Source organism: Solanum pennellii, chromosome 8, assembly GCF_001406875.1.
Source record: "Solanum pennellii chromosome 8, SPENNV200".
Classification (NCBI taxonomy): Eukaryota; Viridiplantae; Streptophyta; class Magnoliopsida; order Solanales; family Solanaceae; genus Solanum; species Solanum pennellii.
The window spans coordinates 415524-443508 of NC_028644.1; the positions used below are offsets into that span (position 1 = coordinate 415524).

Consider the following 27985-nt stretch of genomic DNA (forward strand, 5'->3'; position numbering starts at 1 on the left):
GATACAATCAAAAGAAGAAAAAAATCCGCAAAATAGCAAGATATAATCTTTTACTTCTCCCTTATTACAACGTAAATATTTTTAGTTTTACTTATTATGACTTTTAACATACCTCTGATTTGTATATTATCACCAACAAAAAATGTTCTGAAATAATAAGTAGTTATTTATTTCTAATCAAAAGTCTTGAATTTTTATCCGTCTACGCACGAAATTACTTTTCTTAAAAAATATTTTACTCTCAACGTAGATTTTTCAAAGTGAATCGACACCACGCTCGACTACCTATATCCAATATCGGAGTACAAAAATACACATTTTCCGTTAGATAACGACACCACAAAAAACGACGGCGTCACTTTGTGTTGATTCTATAAATACCTCAAACATTATCACGTCTTCTTCTCTAATTTGTCTCCATTCTATATTTGTTTTCTTCCCAAATTTACACACACAAACACACTCACTGTGTGTATTTTATAATATATATATATATATAAATATAGTATCTGCAGATTCTGATTCGGTCACTATAAACGTAAAATCGGGAGAAGAGAATCTGATTTTCTTTCCCGATTTGAAACGCTCTGTAGAATCTCTTTGAAAATTCGCCGGCGGTGAGTTGCGCCGGCGCCCGGCGAATATTCCGTTTTTAGCTGAAGATTCGTTGGAGGAGATTTTTGTTACAGCTCATTGATTTGATTTTACCTAGGGTTTTCAGTTCCCATTTTTGACGAAGACAGAAAAAAAAATAGCGATTTCGATGCAGATGCTAAATTCAACTGATTTCGAGTAGATTTTTGATGAATTAAAGCTTTTCGTGACTATTTCAGGTATGAATTTTGTGATTCATTTGAAAATTGTTCGATTAATTTCAACTTTTTCTCTGGGTTTCAGCCCCTTTTTTTTAAAAAAAAATAAATTAATTATGTTTGTTGTTTTTGCTTTAATTCCGAAAAAATCTGAATATATTGTTATGTTTCGATTTTAGTAGACCGTCACTAATGTTTGCATATTTATAAATGTGTATGTCACTTTTTTTTAGGTACAATTATTTTCGACGTAAAAATGTGATAGTTTATGCATTGAATTGTTTGAAAAAAAAATTGTTAAAAAGGTTTAGAAGTGAAAATTGTTATTGAAAAAGGAAAAAAAACATACAACAAATTATTGATTTGCAAAATAATGCTTTGTGTGTGTCAATTTATGGGATATTTTTTATTTTTTTAATTCAAATTATATAAACTTTTTAACTGTATCGACATAAGAAGAATTACAGTTTATGATATTATTCTTATATCATTTTGAATATTTAAATTTTTATGATATTATTCTTTATATCATTTTGAATATTTAAATTTAAAAATAGTTTAATTAAATATTTTAAAGCTATTCTATGGAGTAATTTTCAAAGGACATGTTTTAATTTTATTTTATTCTTTGCTTTTTTTTATTGGGTGTCTATATGCTTTAAAGAGGAAATCACTTTGGTATTGGAATTCAACAAGTGACTACTATTTCATTCTCTTCTCCCAAAAATTCCAATTCTTCTTTTTTTTTTTCCATTTATTAATTTCACTTCCTCGAATTCCGAGCCCATTTTTCAACTTTTTTTCTCAATCGAGCTCATCATACAAAATTTATTTAGTGTGATTTACCTCTTCTGTATGATCAGTATATTATTATATCAAAACGAAACTTATTTTATGCATATTTAAAAGATAAGTGATTAATTGTCATAAAAAAAAATTGCTTTACTAGAGTACAAAATAAAGGCTATATTATTGCACTAGCATTGTATTTTCACACTTTTTTCTTTGTGTGGAAATATTTTTTTTTATGATTGTTGTTATTTTTTAATAAAAGAACTACTTTTAAAGATATATCGAAATTGTTGTCGAAATTATGATTTAAATTATATATTTAGTTAGTAGAACTTACACAATCGGATATTTTTTTATATGTTATATAATAAATAACTTTTTTATTTTTAAGATTATAAAAATCATTTTCTTAATGAAGATTCTTTGAAGTATTCTTTGAGATGATATAATAATATAGATATTTATTTAGTGATGTATATAACTTAAATTTGTCATGATATATTAAAAAAAATTAGCATATGCAACAATGAAAAAAAAAAGGAATTCTTAGTCTTTTTTTATTTATTTAATTATTTAAAAGTATTCTTGTTTGAGACAAAAAGACAAACTCTTAAAAAGTGATATGTGTTGATTAGAATAGTGTTAATTTTTCCCTTTATTTCCCCTTGTACTGATTTTGTGGATGGTGACTTCCTCTTGAATTAAATATTGTCTTTATATATTTTTTTGGGGAAAATGACTAGTACACATTTAAAGCCTTTTATTACAAGAGGTGTCATATCATTTCACATTTAAAATGTCACTATTAATATTTTAAAAGATAAATAAAAGGGTGACACATTTTGTAATAGTTAATAATCTTTTCTTAAGAAATAAACCTTAATGATTAAATGAGTATAAAAATCTAGATAAATTAATGTATTGCTTGGTTATAATAGTGTATATATGTTGCTATTGTTTTTTTTTCCTCTATTACTATATCTCTTGTTTATACGTGTTATTTTATTCATAAATTATACTGAATATATTATTATTATTATCTGATTCTTTATCGATCATTTAATTTATTGATGAAATTTCTTCTCGATCGATCTATTACCCATATTAATGGTTAATTAATTTTTGCAGATACAAGAGGGAAAAAAAAGCTTTTTTTAAAAAAAAAAGTTAAAGAGAAATGCTGACGTGTATAACTTGTAAGCAAAAAATAGATGATGATGGCGGAGAAGAGGGTCCACGTGGGACCCCTAATACTAAAGAATCAGTCAAAAGCTTGACTGCCCAGGTTCTTATCCTACACCTTCCCTTATTCTATTCTTTCCATTTTATTTTAAATTTATTAGTTTGATTATTTTGAATTATCGTGATTAAATTAATTAGTCAAATAAATGATCTTGATAAAAGTAAAATTATATTCTAACCATATCATCGTATCACTCGATTGTTTGAACATATTAAATCGATGAGGTATGACCTTTTTGGTCGATGAAACGAATCGAAATTATGAAGTGTCATGTTTAAAGTTTTGTGAAAAACAACACACATTTTATCTTGATAGATATAGTTGTTTCGTTCTTATACTGATGAGATTAAAGTACCTGTAAAATTATTTGAGATATACATAATTTGTCGTAGAAATCATTATTACGAAAAGGAAAATGCTAAGTTAACTACATACTTTCTCTTTTCTAATATGTAGCACTATTTGATTGAACATAAAAATTAAGAAACAAAGTTGAAATATATGGCATAAAACAAAGTCTTTTATGTATTTATATCGTTTAGAAAACTCATTAAGAAAAAATTAAAATTATTTTTAAAATATCGAAAGTAATATTCTTTTTGAAATAGACGTAAAATGAAAGTGTTATATAAATTGGTGGGGTCCATGTAGGCTATTTTTGGAATTGAGCATAAAATGGAATAAAAACTTTTGGGCTGCTTGGGTAAGTGTGGGAGGACCATTGTATGTGTTTGATCCAAGAGAGGCCCAAAGATCAATAAAGGCTTTCATTGTGGGCACTATGATATATCAATTAAAAATGAAAAATTACCATAAAATAATTATTTTAAAAAATAATTACTAATTTTAGCGATACTTTTTGTTTATTACCATTTATAGCAATATTTTGTTAAATTTATAATATGTATTAAAAGTGAATTATATATGCAATATATATGAATTATAATTGTTTTTTGAAATATATCATATTTGTTTGATAAAAAATCGTCGTATTATAAGTGTATTAAAATGTATGATAAATATATTATTCATCACTAAATATTATATTATATGTGAATAATATCATCATTAAAAATTATATTATATGTGAATAATAAATTATTCTTTGTAATATATATTAAACTTGTATTATAAATGAATTAAAAGTGATCAAGTGAAAAAAAATTATTATTACTATAAATGATAAATATTTTTTTATTATAGTATATTTATATAAGTTTTCATTAAGAAAAATTGACTTAGTTTACCCTACCACTAGGGTCATTTTAATTTATTTTCTTTTGTGATCATAATCATGCTATTTCTTGGATCATGTGTTTAATTTTTTAAATTGGTCCCATAATGTTCCAACTTTATCTTTTCTTCGTTTTTTTCCATCATCATTCAATTATAAGTCTTTCTCTCCATGATTTCCTATTTTGATGTAAGTAGTCGAAAATTCTTTGAAAATAATATTTTTATTTTTACGAGATAAGAGTATAAATGACTTATATTTTGGTATTTTTAAGTACGCTGTTGTCGTCTCTATTATTTAATAGGCAAGTTATACATTTAGTCAGTAAAATAATTACATTTACAATAGATATAAAAAGTAGTTGCATGTATTATTTTGTATTAAAAATGTATACTTGTGTCAATTTCTCAATAAGTTTCAGCCACAATATAACTGTTAAGTTGATTTAACTAGACTAGAAGGAAGCTTTTTAACAATTAAATATTACGTGGTGATTGTGTTATCGAGATGATGTAGACAAATCATATTGCCACTTGTGTAAACGTCTAAATCAAAAATATATTAAAAGCATCACATGCTACACTATCTTTTTTTTTCTTCTAAAAACGTGAATAGTGTCCGAGTCTGTTTGCACATATTTCATACAATGTTCATCATATTTTATCGATCATCGAATAACTCTATTTACTGCGATTAAACATATGAAGAGAAGTAATGTGCACTTTATTTTAGTCTCTCGTAGTTTTCATTCACCACTAATCCCCTCAAGGATGGAACTAGAGTTGTAATAACAGATTTTCTAGAGCTTAATAGCTTTTGTTAAAATTCTATATCTATCTTTAAAATCTACTAAAGATAGAATTAAATTATTATACTTTATGTCTCACACCAAACGGTTCATAATAGATATAGTTTATTATTTGGCGGAGACTAACTTTCGACAAACTTAAAGGACAAAAACTGTTGGATGTATACCTTAAGGAACTATTTTGAACTTACTCTCAAATATATTGGAGCCTTTTTGTCATTTTCTCCAGATTAGTACACTGAACAACACTATATAAACCTACCTCTATTCTTTTCCAACACAACATAGATTTTAGTAAAGATTACAATCATTTTTTTATGTCATGTCTGATCTAGCCCATCATGACATAGTTGATTGAGTTATTCTTTAACATTTTTTTTTTGGTCAAGTCAATAATACCACAAAATCCAAAGTAGAAGAGATTCTGTGGAAAAAGACAACATGCATGTCTGGAAAAGACATGTCTTTGTTTCTTTTACCTGACCCACTGTTGAATATTTGTCCCATGATTCACTGTTCTCCAGCCTTCTGCTTACTCAATCTTGCATACTTTCAATTATTAAATTGATTTAACATTCAGTGGAGTTAACTTGTGAAAGTAGGTGACTTTATATAGTTGTTAGGACAACCAATCAATAATTTCATTGCTTTTGGACCAATCTGGTTTCACTTCTTCCTTTAGCTGTGGTGTTCGGGCCAATTTTTGCGTACTCAACTATTTGGCATATAACTTAGATAAGAAAGTTTTAAAAGATGGGGAAAATTACCTACTCCTTCACTACAACAAAAAACAACTTTTAGTAGAAATAAATATGTACTTTAACAAAGAGTGTTAAAGTTTTTATCGACATTACTTAATCCGTTAGATCCAATGTTGTTATAGGTTTTAGAGACATTTACAAAAAGTGCTAATTGTCACTAAAAAACATATTTAACGTCAATATTGAGGTATTGCCGTTAATTAACTGCCGTGAAAGATGATTTTTGGTGTAGTGCTTTTGTTTATGTGTCATACTTTACTATTTAGTCGTTGAAAAAGAATGGCATACTTCTTTGTTTATAAAGTATTTCTTTCTTAAATTTTGTGACCAGCCGAATACTGCCACATAAATTGTGACGAAGGGAGTAGTATTTTTATCTTGTGAAAATGGGTTACTTTTAAGTATTGTAAGGACAAAGAGTCAATAATGTTACTGCTTCTGGGGACACAGCCTTGACCAACTGAAACCAGGATTCAAATACCAAAAAATACAAGAAAACAATTGGTGATTTTTCTTTCATGTATCTAAGTTTTGGTAGGAAGAGTTACTCGATAACAATGCTAGTGGAAGGTAACAAGGTGAATTAGTCGAGGTGTGTAGAGGTTTGATTCAAATGCCACGGTTAAAATGTAATTACAACCACAAACAACAATATTTTAATATGTAATTCAATTGTTAGAACACATAAGTATGTTAACTTATAGTCCAAACTCGAGTTTCAGCTTGTGCTTGCCCATACCAAATTTAGCTACTGAAGTCTGCTCTTATAATCTTGAATATGTACTACTATTAAGCTAAGATATTTATGTTGACCTTCAAACAAAGCATTCATCTTTCTTAGTTTGTACTTCTTGTAAAACTTATGGATGTACAAATTTGCAGATAAAAGATATTGCATTAAAGGTCTCTGGTAAAAGTAGCAAGTCTAGTACACCAACAAGTGGTTACAGGAGAGGAGGGGGCAGAGCATATCCTGATTTTGAAACAATTTCAGAGGAAGTTCCATATCAACCTGGAAGTTCAAGTTCTACTCCAGCTTGGGATTTTACCCGTAATCATCGAACACCTCGAGCAGATCCAAGATTTTTCGGAGGATATGGTGGTGGTGATGATGAAAAGAGAGAATCCGTCTACTCTCAGACAGGAGATATGGTGCTGCCAGATGAGGAGGGGCCAAAAGAGTGGATAGCTCAGGTGGAGCCTGGTGTTCAGATTACTTTTGTCTCACTTCCAACTGGTGGAAATGATCTCAAACGAATCCGCTTTAGGTATGTATCAAGAACCTTTCTGTCTTGAAGATTATGTGAAATATTCGATGTTTTGTCTTTTATAATTACACTTTCTTAAGAACTTTCATCTTTCACACCCTTCTAAATATAGAAGCATGACCACCTCCAGTCCCTTCCATTTATCAATGAATTTTTGAGATCTTTTGTCAATGTAGAATCAATCACACCAGTTCTTTAGGGATTTGCATCTTCATGAATCATTTGGTACAATATTCATTAGATGTATGTATATAAGTTTATACTTCTATTCATTCTTGTTCTTTATGAAGTTTTGATGTAAAGATTCCGCTACCAACGCATTTAACTCCATAAGTTAGTCCAAAGTTTTAGTGAGTACATGACATATGTATTCGAGAACAGGTACGTATCTGATACGGATGTGCAAGAGCCAAATTTGGAGATCACACAATTTTGCTAATTCTAGTGAAGTTATTCAATTTGCATGAAATTCCATAGCTTATGTAACATATCGACATTATGTCGAAGCAGGCTAAAGATAATGTACCATAGGATGATTTTCTTTTGTTCTGCTAAGTTCTTGCATGTTTACTATTATGGTTCTTTTCTCTTATTTATGAATAAGGTAACATCTGAGTTACTAGCTTAGTTGATTGAATGTGCACATGGCATGTAACTTTCCAACTGTCTGTGTAAAACTATCCTAAGTGTACTGACATTAGTTTCACATCTTAACTTGAAGTCGGGATATGTTCGATAAATGGCAAGCTCAAAGATGGTGGGGTGAGAATTTTGACAGAATTATGGAGCTCTACAATGTCCAGAAATTCAATCAGCAAGCTATGGACACTCCTGGGCGGTCTGAGCTTGGAGTAAGAATGCTGCTCCATTTATTCGTATTTTATATGTGTAAAACTCATCTTCAACTTGCTTCTGCTTTGATATTCATCATCATCTTGATGCTGCTTTAATATACATCACCTATTAAACTTCTGAAAACATTAGCTGTACTGGTATTCATGAACTATTTCAAGATTCTGCTGCAGATTCTGGTTTTCTAGTTCAAATGTTCCAATTTCTTCTAGTCAATAAGTTCTATTCATCGTTGCATCAGATTCTGCAACAAGAATTCCCAAGTTGGGAGCATCTTTTTTCTGTTTCAATTGCCCCTTTCACATTGAATCTTGATTTTCTAGTCTTTATTCAAAAGTAAATGGCTAGCACTAGTGTCTGTTTATGTGTATTATGCCTAAATGAATCACATGCCAATTTTTTTTAATAGCTTTGCAAAAGAACCTCAAATGTACCAATGACCAAGCATTAGCTTTCACTAAAACTTTGAGTTTCATGTTGTTGTTTTTGTCATCTGCAGAGAGATTCTAATTATTCAAGGCTTGGATCACCTAGGGAAAGCAAAGAGTGGACTCAGAGAAATTATAGACCATCAAGCAGCAGCCAATATAACTATGGAGGACCCAGTTCTTATGCCTCCGGCTTTCCGAAGGGTGAGATGTCATCTATGGATCCATCAAGGATGACAACTGACTCAAGAGATGACGCTTCAGTATCCATGAGCATTGCTGGTGATGGAGAGTCAGAATGGATAGCAGAAGATGAGCCAGGAGTATATATAACCATCAGACAACTAGCTGATGGCACTAGAGAGCTACGACGTGTAAGATTCAGGTATTTCATACTTCTAACTCTTTTCTAGCTGCTCCCTAGTTAGTGCGATTACTATAGTCTTAGTCTTGTTAGAGATTTGTATGTCCGTAAAATTGTGGAGGACATTTTTTTTTGATAACCATAGAATAGTGTTGTGCCGGTGGAAAAAATGCAGAGGACTAACATGGGTTTATAAGGCTCAACATGAACAATGATTCATGTAACCGACCCTAACTTGTTTGGGTTTAAAGGATGGTTGTTATTGTTGCTGTTTTCAAGCTCCCTTGTTCTAGCATGCTTTATTCGTTCAGTTGGACAAGAGGCGGGGCGTTGAAAAGCTGGTTTAGACATTCAGTTGACAGGAGAATCTTTGTAGTCCGCTTGGTTTAGACACTCACTTGACACTAGTCCTTTAATTAACTAATGTAATAAAGAACAAGAAGTTTGAACGCGAATTGAACAAGTTTTTGGAGTTCACATTAGATGTTTCAAACACTGGTGGAACTTAAAACCTTAAATGTTAATGTTACTCACTTAAAATAGCCTCTTCTAACTTCTTTTTCATCTATGCAGCCGCGAAAAATTTGGGGAGGTGAACGCGAAGCAGTGGTGGGAACAAAACAGGGATAGAATACAAGATCAATACCTTTAAAGCATGTTTGTTTTTTCTCATACTAAGTTGCTGCCAATATCCTAAGAATATTATCAAGGTATTCGCTGGGAAATGCAACACTTGAGATCCAATGTAGATTCAACTATCGATTCACTTGTGTGATCGAGGAGGTCCAGGTTGGACCACCACGGCTCCTCTCTTCTCGAGAAGTCATACATTCCTTATCAGTGTATGGACATCTATCTCTCGAGCCTTGGTTCTTCAGAGTTATTAATTTAAAACTCACCTTGCACGATATCGTCAAGCGATTCAAGCACTATTCTTGGCATTGGAAGAGATTACACCAGACTCATATTGAAGTATATAGTTTTTTTCTTGCAGTTGGATTGCTTCATTCTATAGAAGAAAGCTCCTAGTCACTTTTTTTGTCATGGCATTTTTTTAATCTCAAATTATACCAATTTTTTTTGTTTTTGACAAATTCTTTTTATTTTTTGGGCTTTATTTTGCCTTCAGTTTTTTGGTTGAATGGCTAGTTTTTACCAAGATGTTTGTAACACAAACTTTCTATTAAAGGAAACGGAATCAAAAGCTGATGATGTTTTTAGAACTAGTCCGTTAATTTCTCGAAATATGTATAATCAACTCTATTTGAAGTTGATTATAATACTCATTATTTTCGATTTAGTATTATCTTAATTTTTCGTGAGGTATTAGTCCATGAAGTTTTCAGAATATATGTTACAACAACCGCTGTTTGATCTTAAATTTTGTGAGTCCATTGTTAATGACATATCAAGTGATTATTTCAATTATTCGTAGGTAATAGTCCATTAAATTTTGGCATATGACTGACCCACTATGTTTGATCCAATATTTTTGGGACCATAAATTTTCTCAGATCTTCGTGTCCAAAAATGATAGGACACTGAACCATATCACAGTCTACATAATCCAAAATACCTTTTCTAAAAACATTTAAAGATCCTGCAACAAAAACTCAGAATTTTTTTACTTTAGTTGTGCCTTGTACAAGATTTTATTTTTTTTACACAAGGCCAACACATTAAGTAGTGAACAAACGAACAAAAGTCCCTTTCTAAAATATTTCTACCCAATATCTTTCATGTTGTTCATCATCTCTATATACATCATGCAAGGCATTTTTCAAAATAAGAATCTGTCTGAGCAACCATAACACAAACACAGTTGACAGAGCATATGCCGATTATCATATCACGGCACGAATATGGTCTCTACCAGATACAAACACGCATAGAAAAAAGTCTACTCCAAAAACACCATCACACCATTTATTTATTCATATAGCAAATACTAGTCGGGCTATTTTAAACACAACCACAACATTTACTTAGCAAGTACTGTGTAACCAAAAGGAAACAGACTGACAACGTACACAACCGTTACTCACCAAACAGGCACACAACAATATTAGTAGAAAAACATAACAAGCCAACACACACTCCAGATAAGACATACGACATCTATTTACCCAGCGACTTTCCTTGAATAGCTTCTTCCAGGCAGAATATCTTGAGATCGTCCCAAGAACAAGTCATGCTGCCCATGTAACCCTCCAGCCTTCATGGGTTGAGGGAATGGCTGCTTTATAGATGCTCTACCAGAGCCAATGCTCATGTTGCCAAGCTTCTCAGCAGCATCAGAGACACGAGTTTTCACCGCGGAACCAACCACTGACACACAAGACAGTTTAATTAGGAACCAATACAACAAGTAACATGGAAGTACATAAAGGGACACTACTAGTTGAAAAGTAAAAAGCTCAAGAGTTGAAACGCACAGGGGACATTCCTTGCAGGAGGACGATATTTTGCTGGTTGTTGTTTAATAGAAGACCCTTTCAGGGGTTTATCGTTCCTAGTTGCATCCTGGATGACGACAATTTGGGCAATAATTAGACACTGATATAACAAAGCATATACCTATGATACTGATATATATAAACTGATATAATTAAAAGTTCCTCAAGGCCAACTTACCTGATAATTCATTTGCAACTTCCTCTGGACACCTGCTGCAAAGAGATCATATAGAAAAAACAATATATGCATTAAACAAAGAAAATAAACCATTTGTGCAAAACTAAAATGGAACAGTGGTGTTTTCATGTCTGGAATTGAAACAGAAGATGGTGTTTTTAAAAGATCTTCAGGAAGAGTAATAGCTCCTACAATATTTATATATTACCTGGGCTAAATTGAGACTTGACGGGAGAAAAGCTGCTACTAGCCTTTGGGTTGGTTAAAGTACTGGAAGACCACCTGTTGGTTTTTTGCTCTGAGGAACCCTTCATTCCAGCTGCAACCACCAAAGATTTCATAAGTACTTCATATACATAAAATCTAATTACTTTCAAAGAGAGCTTCAATAACTATAAAAACAAACCAGATGGAGGCGTCTTAGAGACAGCAGTCTTAGAGCGTAATGATGGAGGTACATAAAAGCAACTCTGCAATATCATAAACAATATCAGTTCAATTAAATCTAAACAAGAGAGAAAATTGATACTGAGAATACATGAATCAAGGGGAACAAGTTTGCCACCTGAAAGAAACGGTGCTGAAGTACTTCGACCGCAGTTGGCCTCTTGCAAGGATCCCACGAACAAAGTGACTGCAGGAAAAAAGAAAAAATGAAATACCAAGTAACATGAGCTCCATTCATATCTTCACTTTCCATATTGCAAAACATCATGAAGAGGAATGTACACAGAAAAGAAGGGTTTTCCTTCATTCAGCAAAGATGTATCAAACATATTCAGAAGATAAACATAATTGCGTCATCAAGTCCTTACAGTGATTAGATTAATTGCATCCTCACTGGCAGATGGGAGTAATACAGACAGATTTACACCAGGCATCTGTCACACCAAACCATAAAGGAAAATGTCAAACAAATTTAACCAAATACTAAGGTATCACCAATAGACATTATAATTTCTACATATGTCGAAATATATACGGAAAAGGGGAGAAAGAGAACTCCTAGGATTAAAAAATCAAAACTGCATGATGGGGAGAGAACGTGTCAAGGAGAACATATTGGACCTGTGGAAACTGATAATTGATAGCACCAGCAAGATCGTGCCCATGAGCCCATTCACTCTTTGATGGAGTACCTATAACACTGCATATTTTGTAAATCTCATCTGCTTCACTGCACCGAAAAAGAGAGACAATTATCAGCAAAAAGAAAAACAAATGGAAAAAAAAAGGATTACCCTAGACCCCAACAACCCATTATGAAAGTAAACATCTATAGAAGTTAACAGTAACACAGCACTGATACAGGAAAGGAACATTACAACCCAGAACCATCCTAACTCTGCCACAACCAATCTATATAAAAATACCAGTGCATAAATTAAACTAAAATTCACATGTAGTCCAAAAAATATAGAAGAAAATGCATTAACAAAGGAAAAAGTATCAGAAATGAATGCACAGTTGCACACCTTGAACCAGGGAATAGAGGACGGAGAGTTAATAGCTCAGCCATTATTGCACCCATTGCCCACATATCTGTATATAAGAGAGGCAATCAATATAAACAGAAGGAAAGCAATAGATTGCCCAACAAGGGGAACGACAAAAATATGTACAGCTAGATATATATAGTTCAATACTCACCGACAGCAGGACCATATATTGGTGATTGTAGAAGAACTTCAGGGGCACGATACCTGTACTTCCACATGATAGCCATTTAAAAAAAAGGAAAATAAGAATAAACCCCAGTAAATGCCCCAATAAGATAAAAACAGCACAGGGATGCACTGACCAGCGTGTTGAGACATATTCTGTATATGGGGGCTTAGAATTGATCTCCCGAGCAAGACCGAAATCAGCAATTTTTATTGTATCTTTTGAAACCAGCAAGTTCTCTGTACAGCAATCAGAAGTACGTGTAAATACTTGTCATATCACCATCTAGAAATAAAGTCTTAGAAGAAAAAAAAAAGCAGTCCAATGAAATGTGCCATAATATGGAAGTCATGGGCTTAAAGTCAGATCCAAAATAAGAAGAGAAGAGTTGGAAATTCAATCCTGCAGGGGAAATGCAAAAGGGAGAAAGCATATCCAGCTTTAGTCTTTTCACCATCAAAATAGAAATTATATCCAATATCCAGTTTACTTTTAACTCTTTAATTTCATGAATGACGAGATTCTCATAGAAGCTGAGATCAAACTAAGACAAAGGAAATCAACAATGATCACCTGGCTTAAGGTCACGATGAAAATATCCACGTTGATGCATGTTTGCAAGACCTTGAAATATTTGGAAGCACCAATTTCTCACTTCTGATTCTAAGAAAAGCTTAGGCCTATCTTTCATAAGGTGATATAAGTTGCACTCCTGACAATAATCCACAAAGAAATAGATCAGTAAATGTAACTAATATATAGAAAATGTAGATTGTCAAGAACCACCATGTACCATGTATTCGAACACAAAGTATAATATGTCATTCTCCCTAATCACTTCCTTGAGCTTAACAATATTTGGATGACTCATTTTCCTCAATGACTGCAAAATAATTGGCCATCAGTTAAGTTCCTGAAGAGGGAAATGCAAGGGAATTCATATTAAGACAGAATGTTATTTTACCTTGACTTCTCTCAAGTTGATGCATTCTTCCCATGAATAATACTTCTTCTTCATTTTCTTAATTGCAACCTGCAGTACATGAGCAATAGTTTCAGAAGAACTTCCAAATGCAGCAAATATCTCTTGTTTGCTAAGACGACTAAACCTACCACTTCACCAGACTGTTTATTTAAAGCTCGCCACACACTACCAAATGTACCATTACCAACTTCCTTAATTACCTTGTACCTGTACCATAAATGGAACAATTTGAGCATAAACTGAGAACAAATAATGCTAATGTAAGGAAAACACGAATCCATCACACCTTTCCATCTTTGCTGATGTTTCTGTAGAGCACAAAGGACACCTGTTTATAGGAGATCTAGAAACAATAAAACAACGTGGAGTTGTTCCTCTTCACTAGACGGCTGGAAAAGAGAATTTACTAAATAGGAACTAGTACCCTGGCTGATTCAGCAAAATCAACCGTTAGTTTTCTGCTATAGCACAGACGAAGGCAAAACCTGTAGGGATAAGATGGTTGGACTTCACAGCCTTATTCATCAAATATACCGCATCAATAATACCACCATCATAACAAGGCAGAGAAAGCAAGGAAACATAGATGCTGAAGAGCATTTTGATCTCACTTCACAACTAAATGAGACCCGAAACAAGCCCAATTCAACAGGATGAATTATCAACTCAAGATCTAGTTGGAAGTGTTTCTCAAAAGTCAATAGCTCCTTGCTTCAAATATGCACTAATCTGATACCAATACTCCAGTTAACAGAATCCTGATGAAGATTCCTAGAGAAACTATGACAAAAGTGTGTACAAACGCAATCTAACACTCAACGATGCAAGGAAACATCTGCTGAATTTAGCTCACCCTGCATTTGAGCAGAAGAGACGGCAAGAATTAGGGTGACACTATTACAAACATAGACGGCTGTATAAGCAAACTTAAAGCCCATATTAGTACCTCAGAGGTAGGCCTCGAAGGATCCAGGTTGGGTGTTGTACTGGTGATGAACTAGCAACAGTAGACTTGCCGAGGTACTTAACAGTACAGTAACAACTGACATCATAACAAGGAGTGCAGCTTATTTGTGGAATTGAAAACATCCAACACCTAGCTCATACAGAATTCGCATTTGGCCTCCTGTACTGATAATTCAATAGAGGCTGTTCACTAAGTGCAATTGACAAAAGAAACAAGAAGGAAATCTCCAGGGATGAGGAACCGCCAATCAAGGACTTCCTGAAATGAAAAGGCTCGGCACTCGATGCGATCTGAGCAGAGGTACAATTGCTCCATGTCCTAAGTAATATTAATACCCTGGAATTGAACTCTACCGAATCCTGGAAAAGCATAACCAAGGGGAAAAACTTCAGAAAGATGATGGTGGAACATCATTTAACTAACTAAAAAATGCAAAGAACTTGCCAGCACTAAAAAGGGACCTCGTCAAATTTACTTAACAAAATGCACACTAAACAGGAATGCAGGCATACAGACCTGTTATCCCCATGATCATATTTGAGACACTTATAAATGCCGTCAAACATACACAAGGCAGTAACAAATATTTAAAATATGAATACTATATGGTGAATCTCATGAAAATTTCATCAACTTTGGCATCTCAAAGCTGAATATTACCAACGAATACTCACAACATGCATACATAATCAAATCATTGAATTGCATTACAAGTTCATACATGTAAAAGCCTACATTATGGTGCATCTCACTGCAGTGACTATCTAATAAGCAGTCAGATCGACAAAAGAATCACTTCGACAGCTATGCACACTAGATCCATTATGAAATAGTCATAAAAAGCACACACACATAAAACTGTGTAGTAAGGTGCACTTCACAGCCATTTATTATCCAGTAAACAATTACATCACCAAAATTAAATATCTTAAAACACCAGAGCAACTGCTTTGAACACCTAGAAGAACAATCAATTTTCTAACTTCTAACAACTTAATTTTTACCCTGAAAAGGCCAAAATCCACAATTTTCAGCACGACTCACCAAACCAATCAACCAAGCCTAAATCAAAACTAGTTGCACAAATCCTCACCATTTATTCAGCTCTATCTAAGCTCACATCTCATTCCAATACTCAACCATTCGAGTAAAAACAAAAATTCTCTAATCTCTAAATCACCATTACAACCTACAAACTCCATTCAGACGAAACTTAACCAATTACAGCGACAAAAAACAAAGCCTCAATACAAAGGCACCGGAATCACTTAATCAAAATCGATTAAATCAATCTTATTTTACAAAATCAGCTCCATGACTGAACAAACCTCACACAAACACATAATAAAACTCAATCACGCAAATCTTCACATAATTTCACATAAACACATAACATTTCCAGAAAAAAAAATAAAAAATCACGTAACACATCAAATTCAAAACACTCAATAATTCAACAAATTGCAATTAACAACACCTCGCTCTCATAATTCAACCTCAAACACACAGATCCATAGCAAACAAATACATTCAGATCCAACCACAAACTCTCACAAATACACCAAAAAAATCACAAAAAATCAAAAAATTCAAAAAAAAAAATTACCTGTGGGTGAAACGGCATAACCTAGGGAAGCCACGGAAGAGAGAAAAGGAGAATCCAGAGCTTAACTCTACCAAACCCTAACAAACTGATTATTTATTTCGAAATTGAATATTTTTTTCACTATGTGATATATATATATTTTTCGCCTGTCTGCAAAATGGAAGTTTTAAGAGCGCATTGAGTCTATTTATTTTGATGGTGATGATGATGCCAATCTTCGCTTTGTGGGCAAGAAAAGGTTAAAAATTAAAAATACAAAAAAGTGGAAATAAAATAAAATAAAACCTAATTATTATAACCGTGTGTACATTTTTATTTTATTGGTTATTTACTTTTTAAATTATTATAACCGTGTGTAACATTTTATTTTATTGGTTATTTACTTTTTAAATTATTATAACCGTGTTGTGTAACATTTTATTTTATTGGTTATTTACTCTTTATGGAAGACATAAAAATGTTTGGTTCAGTTCGATTTGATTTAATTGGATTTTATGTATTTTTTTTATTTAATCTATTGATTTTTAGTTTATTAATGTGTTACACTAATAATTAAATTAATAAGATACTTATAATTTATTTTAGTTGTTGATTTTCAGTTATTAACGATTTTAAATTTTTTATTTAATATATAAGAAAAGTTCATAATATAAAAATATTTACGAGAATAAAGATGGAGTATACATTCTACATTGATCAATCTTATTTTAAGATGAAATTGATTATTTTCTTTATAAAGAGGCATACAATAAATAGTGGAAATAACAGCAATTAATTGTTTGTGTTTTTTATAATCAAATCTAAAATGAGAAAGAGAGAATGTAATACTAGTTTGTGTCGATAAGAGAGAAGGTATTGCAATTCAAAGGATGAGACGATAATTTGTGCTATACCTTCGAAAATAATTTTAAAATTTAGAAAATAGAATTGATAAAAATATTGAAGTCGTTGTTATATAATTAAAAGTAAAATAATACTTTTAATATAACTTTATTAAAATATAGATTTATCTATCAACCAAAATTATAAAATCAATACTCAATAAAAAATGTTAAAAATAGTTTAAAACTGTTAAATCTAATAGTTATAAATTAGTTGTATTTTTTAAGAAAAGCTATCGATCCACAATCCTAATTGATGACATAATGATTAGTGTTTTTGTGTTATTTATGGTTTTTAACTTACTTTTTCATACTTCTCGCGTTTATGATTATGCTTGTATTACTTTTTTTATTATGTTTGTCTTACTTTTTTTTAAGACCATTCTATCTAGAGTGCTTAATTTTTTTTTATAATTTTAAATTTTTATATGATATAATTAAAATTATCAAATTCAAAAATATTTTAATAAGTTTTATATCTTTGATTTAAAATCATAGAATTTTAAAAAAATTATTAAATTACATGTCAAATTAAAATTAAATAAATAAATTTAAAAATAAATTAATATTTACTCTTTTTGTATTGATCACTTTTGTTTAATATCTTTTTTCATTTACTTCTTTCAAATTCAAACAATCGGTTATTATTAATACGAAGGGAAATGCTAAATATACAAAAAAAAAATGTTTTTTAAAAATATTTTTTTAAAAAAAATAATGATCTTTTTTTTATTATTAATTAAAATGTATTAAAAATATATATTACTGTTAACTAATTAATTGGACCATTTTGACAATTTTTTAGTAATAGAGACAATAATATTGGGGGACCTAAGTTAGGTTCATCTCAATATCAAAATACATCTTTTATATAATAGCCTTCCATTAATAATATTAACTCGAAAAAACAAAGTGATTTCATACTTCATAGTGTCAGTTCTTAAAATTTGTTATAGGTTAATTTACATATTTAAATACTTGATTTTGACCTTTTTAAGTTTAAAATAAAATAAATGAAATTTTGGTCCATAAAATAAGTGATAAATTACTTTTTTGTCTTTATGATATTGTGCTAAGCAAATTAAATCTTCAATAAATTGAGTTGTTCATTTTAATATGTTTATTTGGAAACATTCACAAAGTAATCATCTTTATTAATTGTTCCATAACTTAAGTTTTATGTTAAATTTATATTTATATGGTCACTTTGTTTGATAGTAACTGATCTTATAAATAGTCAAATATAACATAGTTCTATCTAAAAATCATAAATACATATTTTAATTATTTAAAGAGGAAATATACTAATTTATATATCATGAAAATTAAAATCAAATTCATTAATAATTAATTACTCAAAAGTGATAACATCCTCTTTTTTTTAATTTTTAATTTTCTTTTTTTATAAGTTGAAACTTTCAAATGGTAATCATCAGAATATTATTGCAATATTCATTTAAGAAAAAATCTTCCAAATTGGGATCTATACCTTTCCCTTTTTTGGGCGTCAGGTTTGGTATTTATATTGAGATTCAAGTAATTTAAATTTGTGTATTATATAATTTATTTTTTAAAAGAACGCATTTTAATAAAGTTATTTTAGTTTAAAAAATTTAAATTCATATTTATGATTAAAAGTCAAAAAATCTTAATAATTTCACCACAATCCATATCGATAATTAGAATATATGCCTACTATTTTAGGACCCCAAATTCTTCAAAAATTGACATACTGGACGGTGCTATGATCCCAAAATTCCTCAATATACTGAGAAATTAAATATATTTATTTATGACGTAGGTTTATTTAGTATTATAATTTTAATTTTTATCACATAAACTGAGATGAATTTATTTTTTCCTTGCGAACAATGAAAATAAAATGATAGTATATTTCTTCATATTTAATTAGAGATTTTGAGTTTAAATTTTTATTTTAAAAAAAAAATCTTGTTAGAAGTGTTGCTATCGGAAATGAGTCTATCAATGCACAAATCTCGAGTTAATAAAACGTCGATACATATATCGAAACACAATTATTTTTTTTTGAAATTAATTATGTTAAGTAATATGTTCTATTGGTTTTGTTGTAACATTGCTAAAACAAGATCTAATTTTACTTTAAGAAATGATTAGATGCTTAATGTATTCTCTTTGTTTTGGATTAGAATTTTTCACAAAAAGTTATATGCCATTTCACGTAAGAATTCTTTGTTACTACTTTTGTAAATTAAAGAATATTATATTTAAAGCCTTAGCCCTTTTTAATAAGCAAGTGGTAATTAAATCATGAAATAAAGTTGTGTCATCTTATATGTCTAAATACAATGATCCTAATATCATTTTCTACTTTACCAATCTTATCTTTAAAGTTTTACTTTTTAGCCGTGTTAATTACAATTTAAAATGTTTTCTCAAAAATAAATTAATTGTTTTATGCAAAACAAAATTATTCTCTTTTTTTTTTGCCATTTTATTTGAGTAGCTCTCAAATTTTATGTATTAATTCATTCATATGGATAAATGTGAAATAATAGTATGGTAAATTAAACTCATAGTTTAGGTATTATAATCTCTACTTAAGAATTAGTCTTATTCAGAGCATAATATTATTATCCATATAAAAATCAGTTTACTGTTGAAAGTTTAGTAATTCTCTTTGTCTATATGTAAACATTATTAAAATAATTAATTTCTCTATTGATAATATATATGTCTTTACATTAATTCTATCACACATCAGAAAATACTTACTCCACTATTTTATATCACTAAATATATACTCTATTTTACATGGTCCAGAAGGAAAAAAAAACTATTTTTTAAAATATTTTTTTATCTGTCATTTTTCTCTTTTGTCTTTTTAGTTTCTCAATAAAAATAGGTGTAAACCCATGTGAGCATACCAAGTTTCTGTTGGAGTTAATTGTCTTATTCAAAACAATCTTTTTGTTTGAAAATTGAAATTAAAAAAATTTGTATGTACTCTCATCCAAAGAAAAGTTAGTGAGTCGTGTAATAATCAATTAATTTAATAAGTTTCATTGTAAAAAAATTTAAATATTAAACTATAGCTTTGATTTGATTATTTGATATTCTAAATTTACTGTTTCAAATTTTGGATAATATAGATTTAGAGTGTAGTGTTTATTTAAATAGAACACTTTTCACTTATAAACTTTTTCTTTTAGGAAGGTCAAGTTTAAAAAAAATCTCATTTATCCCATCATTTTATTAATTTATTATTAAAAAATTATGATATTTTCATAAACACACGTTACAAAATATTGTTGATAATCAGTAAATTTTAATAGAGATATATCAAAAATAATTTCAACAAACCCATTTAACAAGAATTCCATTAAATTGTCATAAATTGAAATATATATATATATATATATATATATTATTTCTCAAGTAGTGTTCAAAGTTCACATTGAAAATCAACTAGATTCATTTGCACACTACATAATCTATTTGAAGATGAGACTCCTAACGAGATTTCTTGATATATATGTCAACGACACATACAATATAAATCAAAGAGAGGTCACAAAAATAGGAAAATTAAAACCATATGTATCGACGTGAATCGAGCTACTATAATTTAGAATCTTTCGTACTTAATTAAAAATCTCAAATACAAAATTAATTTTTTAAAAAATATGAGCTTTACAATTTAATCATGTTAGTCGTAATAATATATCGAACATCAAATAAAAAATTTATTGATACCATATGTTATCTAGAATAGAGGACTTTTGTATCAGAAACAGGTGGCATATTGTGTATAGTAGTTGGCATTTTATCAAAATTGGTGGGTGGGTGAGGTGTACAACTAGTGCAACGTGTTAGAAAAAAAAACAGCCATATAAATTAACTAATTATATATTTCTTGTAACACAATTCTCAATATTATCTAAAAGAAATATAAAAATGTGTTTTATTAGATGCATGTAAAGGGAAATATATATATAAAATATAACTTTTAAAGTTTTTATAATCGCAATTTTGAGGTTTAAATGTGATATTACAAGATTTTAACTTCAATCCAATAAAGTAGAAGTTTAATTTTTAACAACTAAACATGAAATAATTTTATATATATATATATATATATATAACTTACATAAATATACTACAACAAAAAAATATTTATCATTTATAGTAATAATAAATTTTTTTCACTTGATCAGTTTTATTTCATTTATAATACAATTTTAATGCATATTGTAAAGAATAATTTATTATTCACATATAATACAAGTTTTAATGATAGATAATATATTTTTCGCAGATTTTAATACATTTATAATATAATGTGTCAAATTTTTACCGAACGAACATAATATATTTCAAAAAACAATTATAATTTATATATATTGCATACATAATTCACCTTTAATTCATATTGCAGATTTTACATAATGTTGCTATAAATGATAATAAATAAAAGTATCGCTCAAATCAATAATTATTTATTAAAATATATCAATTTATGTAAAAATTTTTGGCCAATAAATGAACTCAAAGTTGATTTTTGTTAATTGATAAATACTACTAACATTCTTACTTAACTTTTACACTACTCAAACATCAAACAACTAAAGCAAGTCTCATTTTGTCAACATCAATATGTTAAATCCTCTTGTATATAATAATCAATCTTGTCATCTCAAGGTTCAAACAAATTCAACAATTGCACAAAAGAGTGAAAGAGAATAATATAGATAATTTTGAAATAAAATATAAGTATTGTCTTATCAATTCTATTTTTGGGATAAGATTAGTAATTAATATTTAAATAAGTTATTCATGCAAAAAATAAAATAACAAAAGTCCCCTTGATCTCTCAAATATTTTTTCTTCTAAATAAAGTGGATGTTATTTTTGTAAACAATTATATGAATTTAGTCCCTATGTATAAAAAACATCCTGTCATTGAACCAATTATCCTCAAAATCTAGAATAACAATCCAAAATTAACATAACACATAAATAATTTAATGATGCAACTATAAATGAATTCATTAATTTGGGAAACTCACAAGCATAATGACTACAAGTGCAAGTGCACAAAACATCTCGCATTCACAGAATCCATCCGAAAAAGCACCACATGAAAAAAAAAGCATTCAAGAATAATGGAACATAATGTAAGATACTACTACTTTTCATGAGCTAGATAGAAGCACTTTGACAATAAAAATAGAGCTTAGTTATTATTACATCCAAGAAGTCCTCAAAATGAACAAATCTAACTAGGTACATAAGGAGCTGCAATGTTCTTTTTTCCTAAAAAATAAAATAAAAATAGAATACAACCAAAGATTAAAACGCTCCGTTTTTTATAATCGAGAAATCTCCGAGAGCCAGCTGATCCACAAAGAAAAAACTTTGGGCCTTAACAAAGAATATATTGCATGAACAAGCCATCATAATATTAGCATATGGTTAATTCTTGGCTATTGATTCTTCAATTCAAAATCTCAATCTCCAATGATTTGTTGAACAAATATATAATATATGAGCTGTATGGACTTACTTATCTCCTATGATGCCAATATTAAATATATAACTTTTTCTCTCCATTATCAGCAACTGTGTTTTATGCTATGATGTTCAAAGTTGTTCATGAATTTTGCTTTGAATACCATAACTTCTTCTGGCAAATCAATATCTTCTCCTTCTCTACGCCATATTCCGTTTCTTCCTTACGACAGCTCCATCTCATCCCCTTAGCCATAGTAGCAATAGTGTCTACGAAATAGCTGGATTCTCGGATTATAGCATAACCATTGGGCCGTAAAATACGATCCATTTCCAGAAGAACATATTTCATTTCACATCTGCACGATACACGTAACTTATGTCAGGAGGGAGGGAATGGTTGCCAGATTAAAGATAGATGCTTGGCAATTAGTTAGAAGCAGAAGCAAAGCTGGGATTTAAAAGCTTATGGGTTATGGCTTCTGATTTGTTTAAGTTTTTAATGGGTTCTAAATAATAATGTGTACATATTCAATGTGGTCAAATACAGGGTTTGAAGTTTGAACCAAAGACGTCGAGTTCAGATGAACCCCTGGACAACACTTTAGCTCCGCCTTGATTGGAAGATGGTCAAACGACTCACTAAAAGATGCAATTAAAGGTATGACTTGCGAGGGAGATGCAGATGACAAAGGATAAAATGCAACTAAGATACGAAGCAGCATGAACATGAGATGCAAATGCACTTACCTATGACTTTCGGCAGAGAAGAGGCCATCAAGATGCAGAAGATCGTATGTCCGAGGATATGTTGAGAAAGCCTCACACCTATAGAACAGCAAACAATTTTTTTTCTAAGCATAATGAAAAAGAGCAATTGTAGTAGTTTAGGAGTTTTTTGCATGTAAATTGTAATTACCAGTCATGAATTGTTCCAATAAGACCCCTATCGTAGACCACAGAAAGTGTATTCGGTGCGTAAGATGAAACCACATTCATGACCCACAACGGATCATCGACCACAGCAGCAGCGAAACCTCCATACAAGGTGTTCATGTCCATTACATTTCTGATCTTGTCAGTCCCAAGTGCAGGGAGCAACTTCTTGTAGTGTTTTGCCCGAGCCTTCCATTTACCATCATCATGCTTGAAGGAACCAGCACTACCTCCACGAACATCAGAAACGCGTTCAGGAGCAGTGTGCAATCTTTCTGGCCACTTGGGGAGGGCATCCAACTTGACTTTCTTAGCAGCTGGATTTGGAACAACTACACAAGGACGAAGAGGGGTGTACCACGCTGAATCAGGTTCAGTACCATCATCACATTTTGAGGGATAGTTGTCAGGATTATCAAGCTTCTTATAGCAGCTATTGTCAGACAACTTCTGCCACACAGCAATGTCGTCCTTCTTGTTGAATAATTTGAAGCACATTGAAGTTAGTAGTTCTTGTAACTTATCGTAATCTGATTTTTGCTCCTCAATAGTGGTATTCCATCCTCTCCAACGACGTTGATAGTTCACTGGAGGACCAGAGAGGACCCAAAAACCGCCAGGTCGGAGTATACGATGTACCTCAAGAAGGTAAACTCCACCTGAAAATAATGAGGTTGAATTAGTATAACCATCACTGCTAATATCTAGCTAGTTTTGTCTATGCACTAGGCGCAGAGTGTGAATTTGGATACATCCCTATTTACGAATTGGAAAAGCCACGCGATGCAAACTTAAGACACCATACACCTTCAACCTAAATAAGTAGATCACTTACCGAACTCGGTCCATGGAATTAGGCATCTTGAACAATGAGCCATATCAAAGGAGTTTGAAGGGAAAGGAAGACGCTGAGTAGAAATGATGCCCAGAATTGCAGGAATTCCACGTTCCAGAGCAAACTGAACCTGAGCCTGGTGATTGTCCCTTGGGGCAAGAGAGACCGTCAAAATTCCACGATCCAGTAAATCACCTCCCCAGCTTGCTACCTAGAGGAAGATGAAGGAGGAACATTAGGCTTAACCTGAATTCGGAATCAGATACTACAGATAAGTTTTCCCAGGAGAAACATCTATGTTAGTATATTTTGTTTTCCTATCTAGTAATTAGTTGAGACACGATATTGCAATCAGACATAATGTACCAAAATCAGTAATAAAAGAATCAGTTATGATTTCAGGCCGTAAATAGCAAAAGGCAACCAAAGACACACTGAAGGACGATGCCTAGGGATAGGGATATCTTCATTTGACTGTCAATAATAGTCTTCAATGAGTAAGTACTCAGTTAACTTCAACAAGTGTATGGAACCCGAAGACTAAGATATGGTATAGATATGACTGAACCAGTTATCGTTTGCTAGTGTCGAATTGCAAGTAAAGACTCCCAAGAAGAAAAACAAACTAAAATTGCTAGAGAAATGGTTCATGTTTGTAAGCATAATAGAAACAGAAGCTCCACGACAAAGACTCACCCCACATCCAGTATCAATGGCAGTTCGGATTGTCCCATCTTTCATTTGCGGAATCAAATCTTGCATCAAATCAACATAGGCACCAACTCCATTAGGAAACATTGTACCACCACCAGGAAAGAGAAACTTCTCCCCTTCTTTTTTAAGCCAATGTTGATTGGACTTTTGTTTGTTAATCCAATCATATGGAACATTCCTGCAGCCAGATCCGACAGTAGCTTCAGTAAGGTTCAATGACCACAAGTGAATAGAACAAAGTTCAAGAACATGAATATTACCTGTACCAACACTCATCTTTGCTCTTTGGCCATCTAATAGGCGATTTATAGCCATCTGGTGGGGGTACCAAGCATTCCTGTCTTTCAAAACTAGGAGGGCAATGCCGTTCCAAGAAAGCAAGACGATGGCGACCATACTTGTGCCATCTCTGTGATAGCAACAAAAGGTTATTAACACAACGGACTGAATCACATGATAATAACAAATAAGTATCTCAATGAACAAAATTCAAGAATAAAAAGACTAGAAATCATAATACCTTTGGATCTGTGCATGGAGTATAGTCCTGATACTCAGCACTACATTCAGGAAACGAAACAGCTTTGATCTGGACAGGTACAGTAGCAGTTCCCGTGGGAGTGTCGACAGCCTTGTTAACAGGCTCAGCTACATATCTCTCCCTTTCAGAGCAAAAAATACCTCCAAGGTAGAAAAAAAGCCCACACAGCACCACAACTGTTAATGGCACTGTGACTTTCCATGAACTTTTATCCGATTGATGAGGTTTTCCATCTTTGTGCTTCATTTTTCCTGATCCTCCTTATCAGCTACCTGCATAAGAGCAAAACAACCGGGTAAATCAATCCAACTCTTCAACTAGTAAAATCTCCATGCACACTCTCACTTGGAATTTCTTAAAAGTGACTGTTCTAGCAAAATGAATCATCAAGAACAACAATCAAGTGGAAAAGAGCAATCAAGCAAATGAGAGGGGAAAATATGATACCGATCGGCAATCACTACTTTTCTGATAAGAATATGATACCCATCATCTTGTTATAATGAAAAGTAGAAAAGGAAGCAGCTAGCAAATCAAAGAGGAGAAAACACGTTTTCAAGATAGGAATCAGTATCTAATGAATGCAATGATTCCAATATAAATGAAAGATAACGAAAAAAAGGAGTGACATCACAACAATATCCTAATCTCAACACAAAAAGAAAGGGAGATAGAGCAAAATCAGTAGATAATCCGAGAGGTAAAAAAAACACTACACTACTCATTACAAAACAAAACTAGTAACCGGAAAAAGATAGATTGTTTTGTGAAAGCATTTTTGGTCCTACAAGAAGCAGAATTTGTGCTTGTGGAAACTATCGAGTAATCGGAGAAGCCAAAGGAGGATAGTATAAATGCTTGACTTAACAAGAAGTGCTCCAAAAAGTATACAACAACAGCCACTTACTGAAAATGCAGTACTCCAATACTTAGATATTTGAATAAACTAGATACAAAATCCTCGTATCCACACAAAAACAAGAGGACAATTAACAGATCTAATCTCAAAAACAGGCTATTAATTACAACTCTTAAAAACCATTAGATTAGATCTGCTGCTGATACTGAAAGTAAGGGTCAAGTTAGAAGTAACATAACATGTTCACTTTATCTTTAAATTTTCCACATGATATAGGGCCCAAAACTTTATCAAATTATGCTGTCCCAATGAGGGCCCTATTAGCCACTAAAGTCAATAATTTAGGGAAGAAATATGAAAAAAAGAACCAAACCAAAGAATTTTTGCACCTAACAACCAAGAATACAAGAAAGGAAAAAAGAACAGTGTAAAAGCTTAGTACAATAAAGATAAGTTAAGAATACTTCATTTGTTAGTCCACTCCACACAAAAATACACTTGCCGACAGTAATCCCAAACATGAAATGCTTGAAAATGAGCAAAAAAGATTCAATTTTTATGAACATTACACTCAATCCAAGATCAAATCTTTCACTACATAGACATGTTAATTCAATAAAATAAATGAAACCCAAGATCTTATTAACAAAACTAAGAAACCCCAAATGCTGAAAAACAGCAACATAACAGTAAATCAAAGAAACCCAAGATGGCAAACAGTGGATATAAATGAGAAAGTGACAGAAATGACTCAAAAAATGCAATGATCTGAAAAAGATCTTACAGATAAAATGATATAAACCAAGTACTTACTACATAAACAGAGTTAAGCTCATTAATCAGCTTCTTGATGAAACAATAAATACACACACACACAACAGAACCCAAAAAAGGAAAACAGTAAAGTACCTTGTATTTTCAAGACCCAAAATTTCCCCTCACTTTCTGGGCCAGAATCTGTTTTCAAGACTCAATTTTTAACCAACCCCAGATGTAGGGAGAAAGATAAAAAGTAGAGGAAGAGATATATGGATATATATACACACTCACATTACATAACAGAGAAGAAGAAAACAGACAACCTTAAATTAATTATTTTTTTTTTAAAAAGAAAATCATAAAATCAAAAAAAAAAAACTATTTTTATATCATCTTCTTATCCTTCCCTCTTTGAGATTCTTGGCTTTGTTATCCCCTGTGAATAGTTGTCTTCTTTTCTCTTTTATGGGGGTTTGGAATTTATTGTCATAACTGTTCGGGATTTAAATAGTCTTTCGTAAAAATATAATTTTAATTTGAAGTTTAGTATA

General features: G+C 31.2%; 3 protein-coding genes across 8 annotated transcripts; 1 reads left to right on the forward strand and 2 right to left on the reverse strand.

Annotated features, from left to right (window-relative positions):
- Nucleotides 1-406: 406 nt before the first annotated feature.
- LOC107027364 (protein Brevis radix-like 1) lies at nt 407-9785 on the forward strand. Its single transcript, XM_015228540.2, has 6 exons — nt 407-833; nt 2733-2889; nt 6533-6918; nt 7640-7769; nt 8270-8583; nt 9136-9785. The coding sequence occupies exons 2-6, from the start codon at nt 2782-2784 to the stop codon at nt 9212-9214; spliced, it is 1017 nt and encodes a 338-aa protein (XP_015084026.1). The 5' UTR covers nt 407-833; nt 2733-2781; the 3' UTR covers nt 9215-9785.
- A 666-nt stretch (nt 9786-10451) lies between these two features.
- LOC107028667 (cyclin-dependent kinase F-4) lies at nt 10452-16612 on the reverse strand. Of its 2 annotated transcripts, none has more exons than XM_015229828.2 (18): nt 16420-16612; nt 14793-15172; nt 14133-14700; nt 13975-14053; nt 13826-13894; nt 13655-13744; nt 13435-13573; nt 12998-13100; nt 12847-12899; nt 12672-12738; nt 12265-12373; nt 12012-12077; nt 11762-11830; nt 11603-11666; nt 11405-11515; nt 11197-11231; nt 10998-11085; nt 10452-10890 (listed from the first exon to the last, which is right to left on the reverse strand). In XM_015229828.2, exons 3-18 carry the CDS (start codon nt 14138-14140, stop codon nt 10685-10687), a joined length of 1356 nt encoding a protein of 451 aa, XP_015085314.1. In that variant the 5' UTR covers nt 14141-14700; nt 14793-15172; nt 16420-16612; the 3' UTR covers nt 10452-10684. The 2 variants fall into 2 exon arrangements, with proteins under 2 accessions (XP_015085314.1, XP_015085315.1); XM_015229829.2 differs by having other exon boundaries at nt 10464-10890; nt 11197-11228; nt 16420-16611.
- A 5859-nt stretch (nt 16613-22471) lies between these two features.
- LOC107028442 (probable methyltransferase PMT20) lies at nt 22472-27945 on the reverse strand. Of its 5 annotated transcripts, none has more exons than XM_015229512.2 (8): nt 27585-27945; nt 25796-26088; nt 25536-25684; nt 25258-25453; nt 24562-24772; nt 23710-24385; nt 23541-23618; nt 22472-23149 (listed from the first exon to the last, which is right to left on the reverse strand). In XM_015229512.2, the coding sequence occupies exons 2-8, from the start codon at nt 26060-26062 to the stop codon at nt 22933-22935; spliced, it is 1794 nt and encodes a 597-aa protein (XP_015084998.1). In that variant the 5' UTR covers nt 26063-26088; nt 27585-27945; the 3' UTR covers nt 22472-22932. The 5 variants fall into 5 exon arrangements, with proteins under 5 accessions (XP_015084998.1, XP_015085000.1, XP_015085001.1 ...); XM_015229514.1 differs by lacking the exon at nt 27585-27945 and adding an exon at nt 26724-27322; XM_015229515.2 differs by lacking the exon at nt 27585-27945 and adding an exon at nt 26605-26723.
- Between the last annotated feature and the right edge of the window lie 40 nt (nt 27946-27985).

Excerpts from the sequence above, each read along its gene's own strand:
- LOC107027364 (XM_015228540.2), top strand. The coding sequence starts at position 2,782 with ATGCTGACGTGTATAACTTGTAAGCAAAAAATAGATGATGATGGCGGA. Across the intron at positions 2,890-6,532 it reads TCAAAAGCTTGACTGCCCAG|ATAAAAGATATTGCATTAAA; the intron begins GTTCTTATCCTA and ends ACAAATTTGCAG. Across the intron at positions 8,584-9,135 it reads CTACGACGTGTAAGATTCAG|CCGCGAAAAATTTGGGGAGG; the intron begins GTATTTCATACT and ends TCATCTATGCAG.
- LOC107028442 (XM_015229512.2), bottom strand. The coding sequence starts at position 26,062 with ATGAAGCACAAAGATGGAAAACCTCATCAATCGGATAAAAGTTCATGG. Across the intron at positions 25,685-25,795 it reads CTCCATGCACAGATCCAAAG|AGATGGCACAAGTATGGTCG; the intron begins GTATTATGATTT and ends TTGCTATCACAG. Across the intron at positions 24,386-24,561 it reads AATTCCATGGACCGAGTTCG|GTGGAGTTTACCTTCTTGAG; the intron begins GTAAGTGATCTA and ends CATTATTTTCAG.
- LOC107028667 (XM_015229828.2), bottom strand. Across the intron at positions 13,101-13,434 it reads TCATCGTGACCTTAAGCCAG|AGAACTTGCTGGTTTCAAAA; the intron begins GTGATCATTGTT and ends ATTGCTGTACAG. Across the intron at positions 11,516-11,602 it reads CTCTAAGACGCCTCCATCTG|CTGGAATGAAGGGTTCCTCA; the intron begins GTTTGTTTTTAT and ends TGGTGGTTGCAG.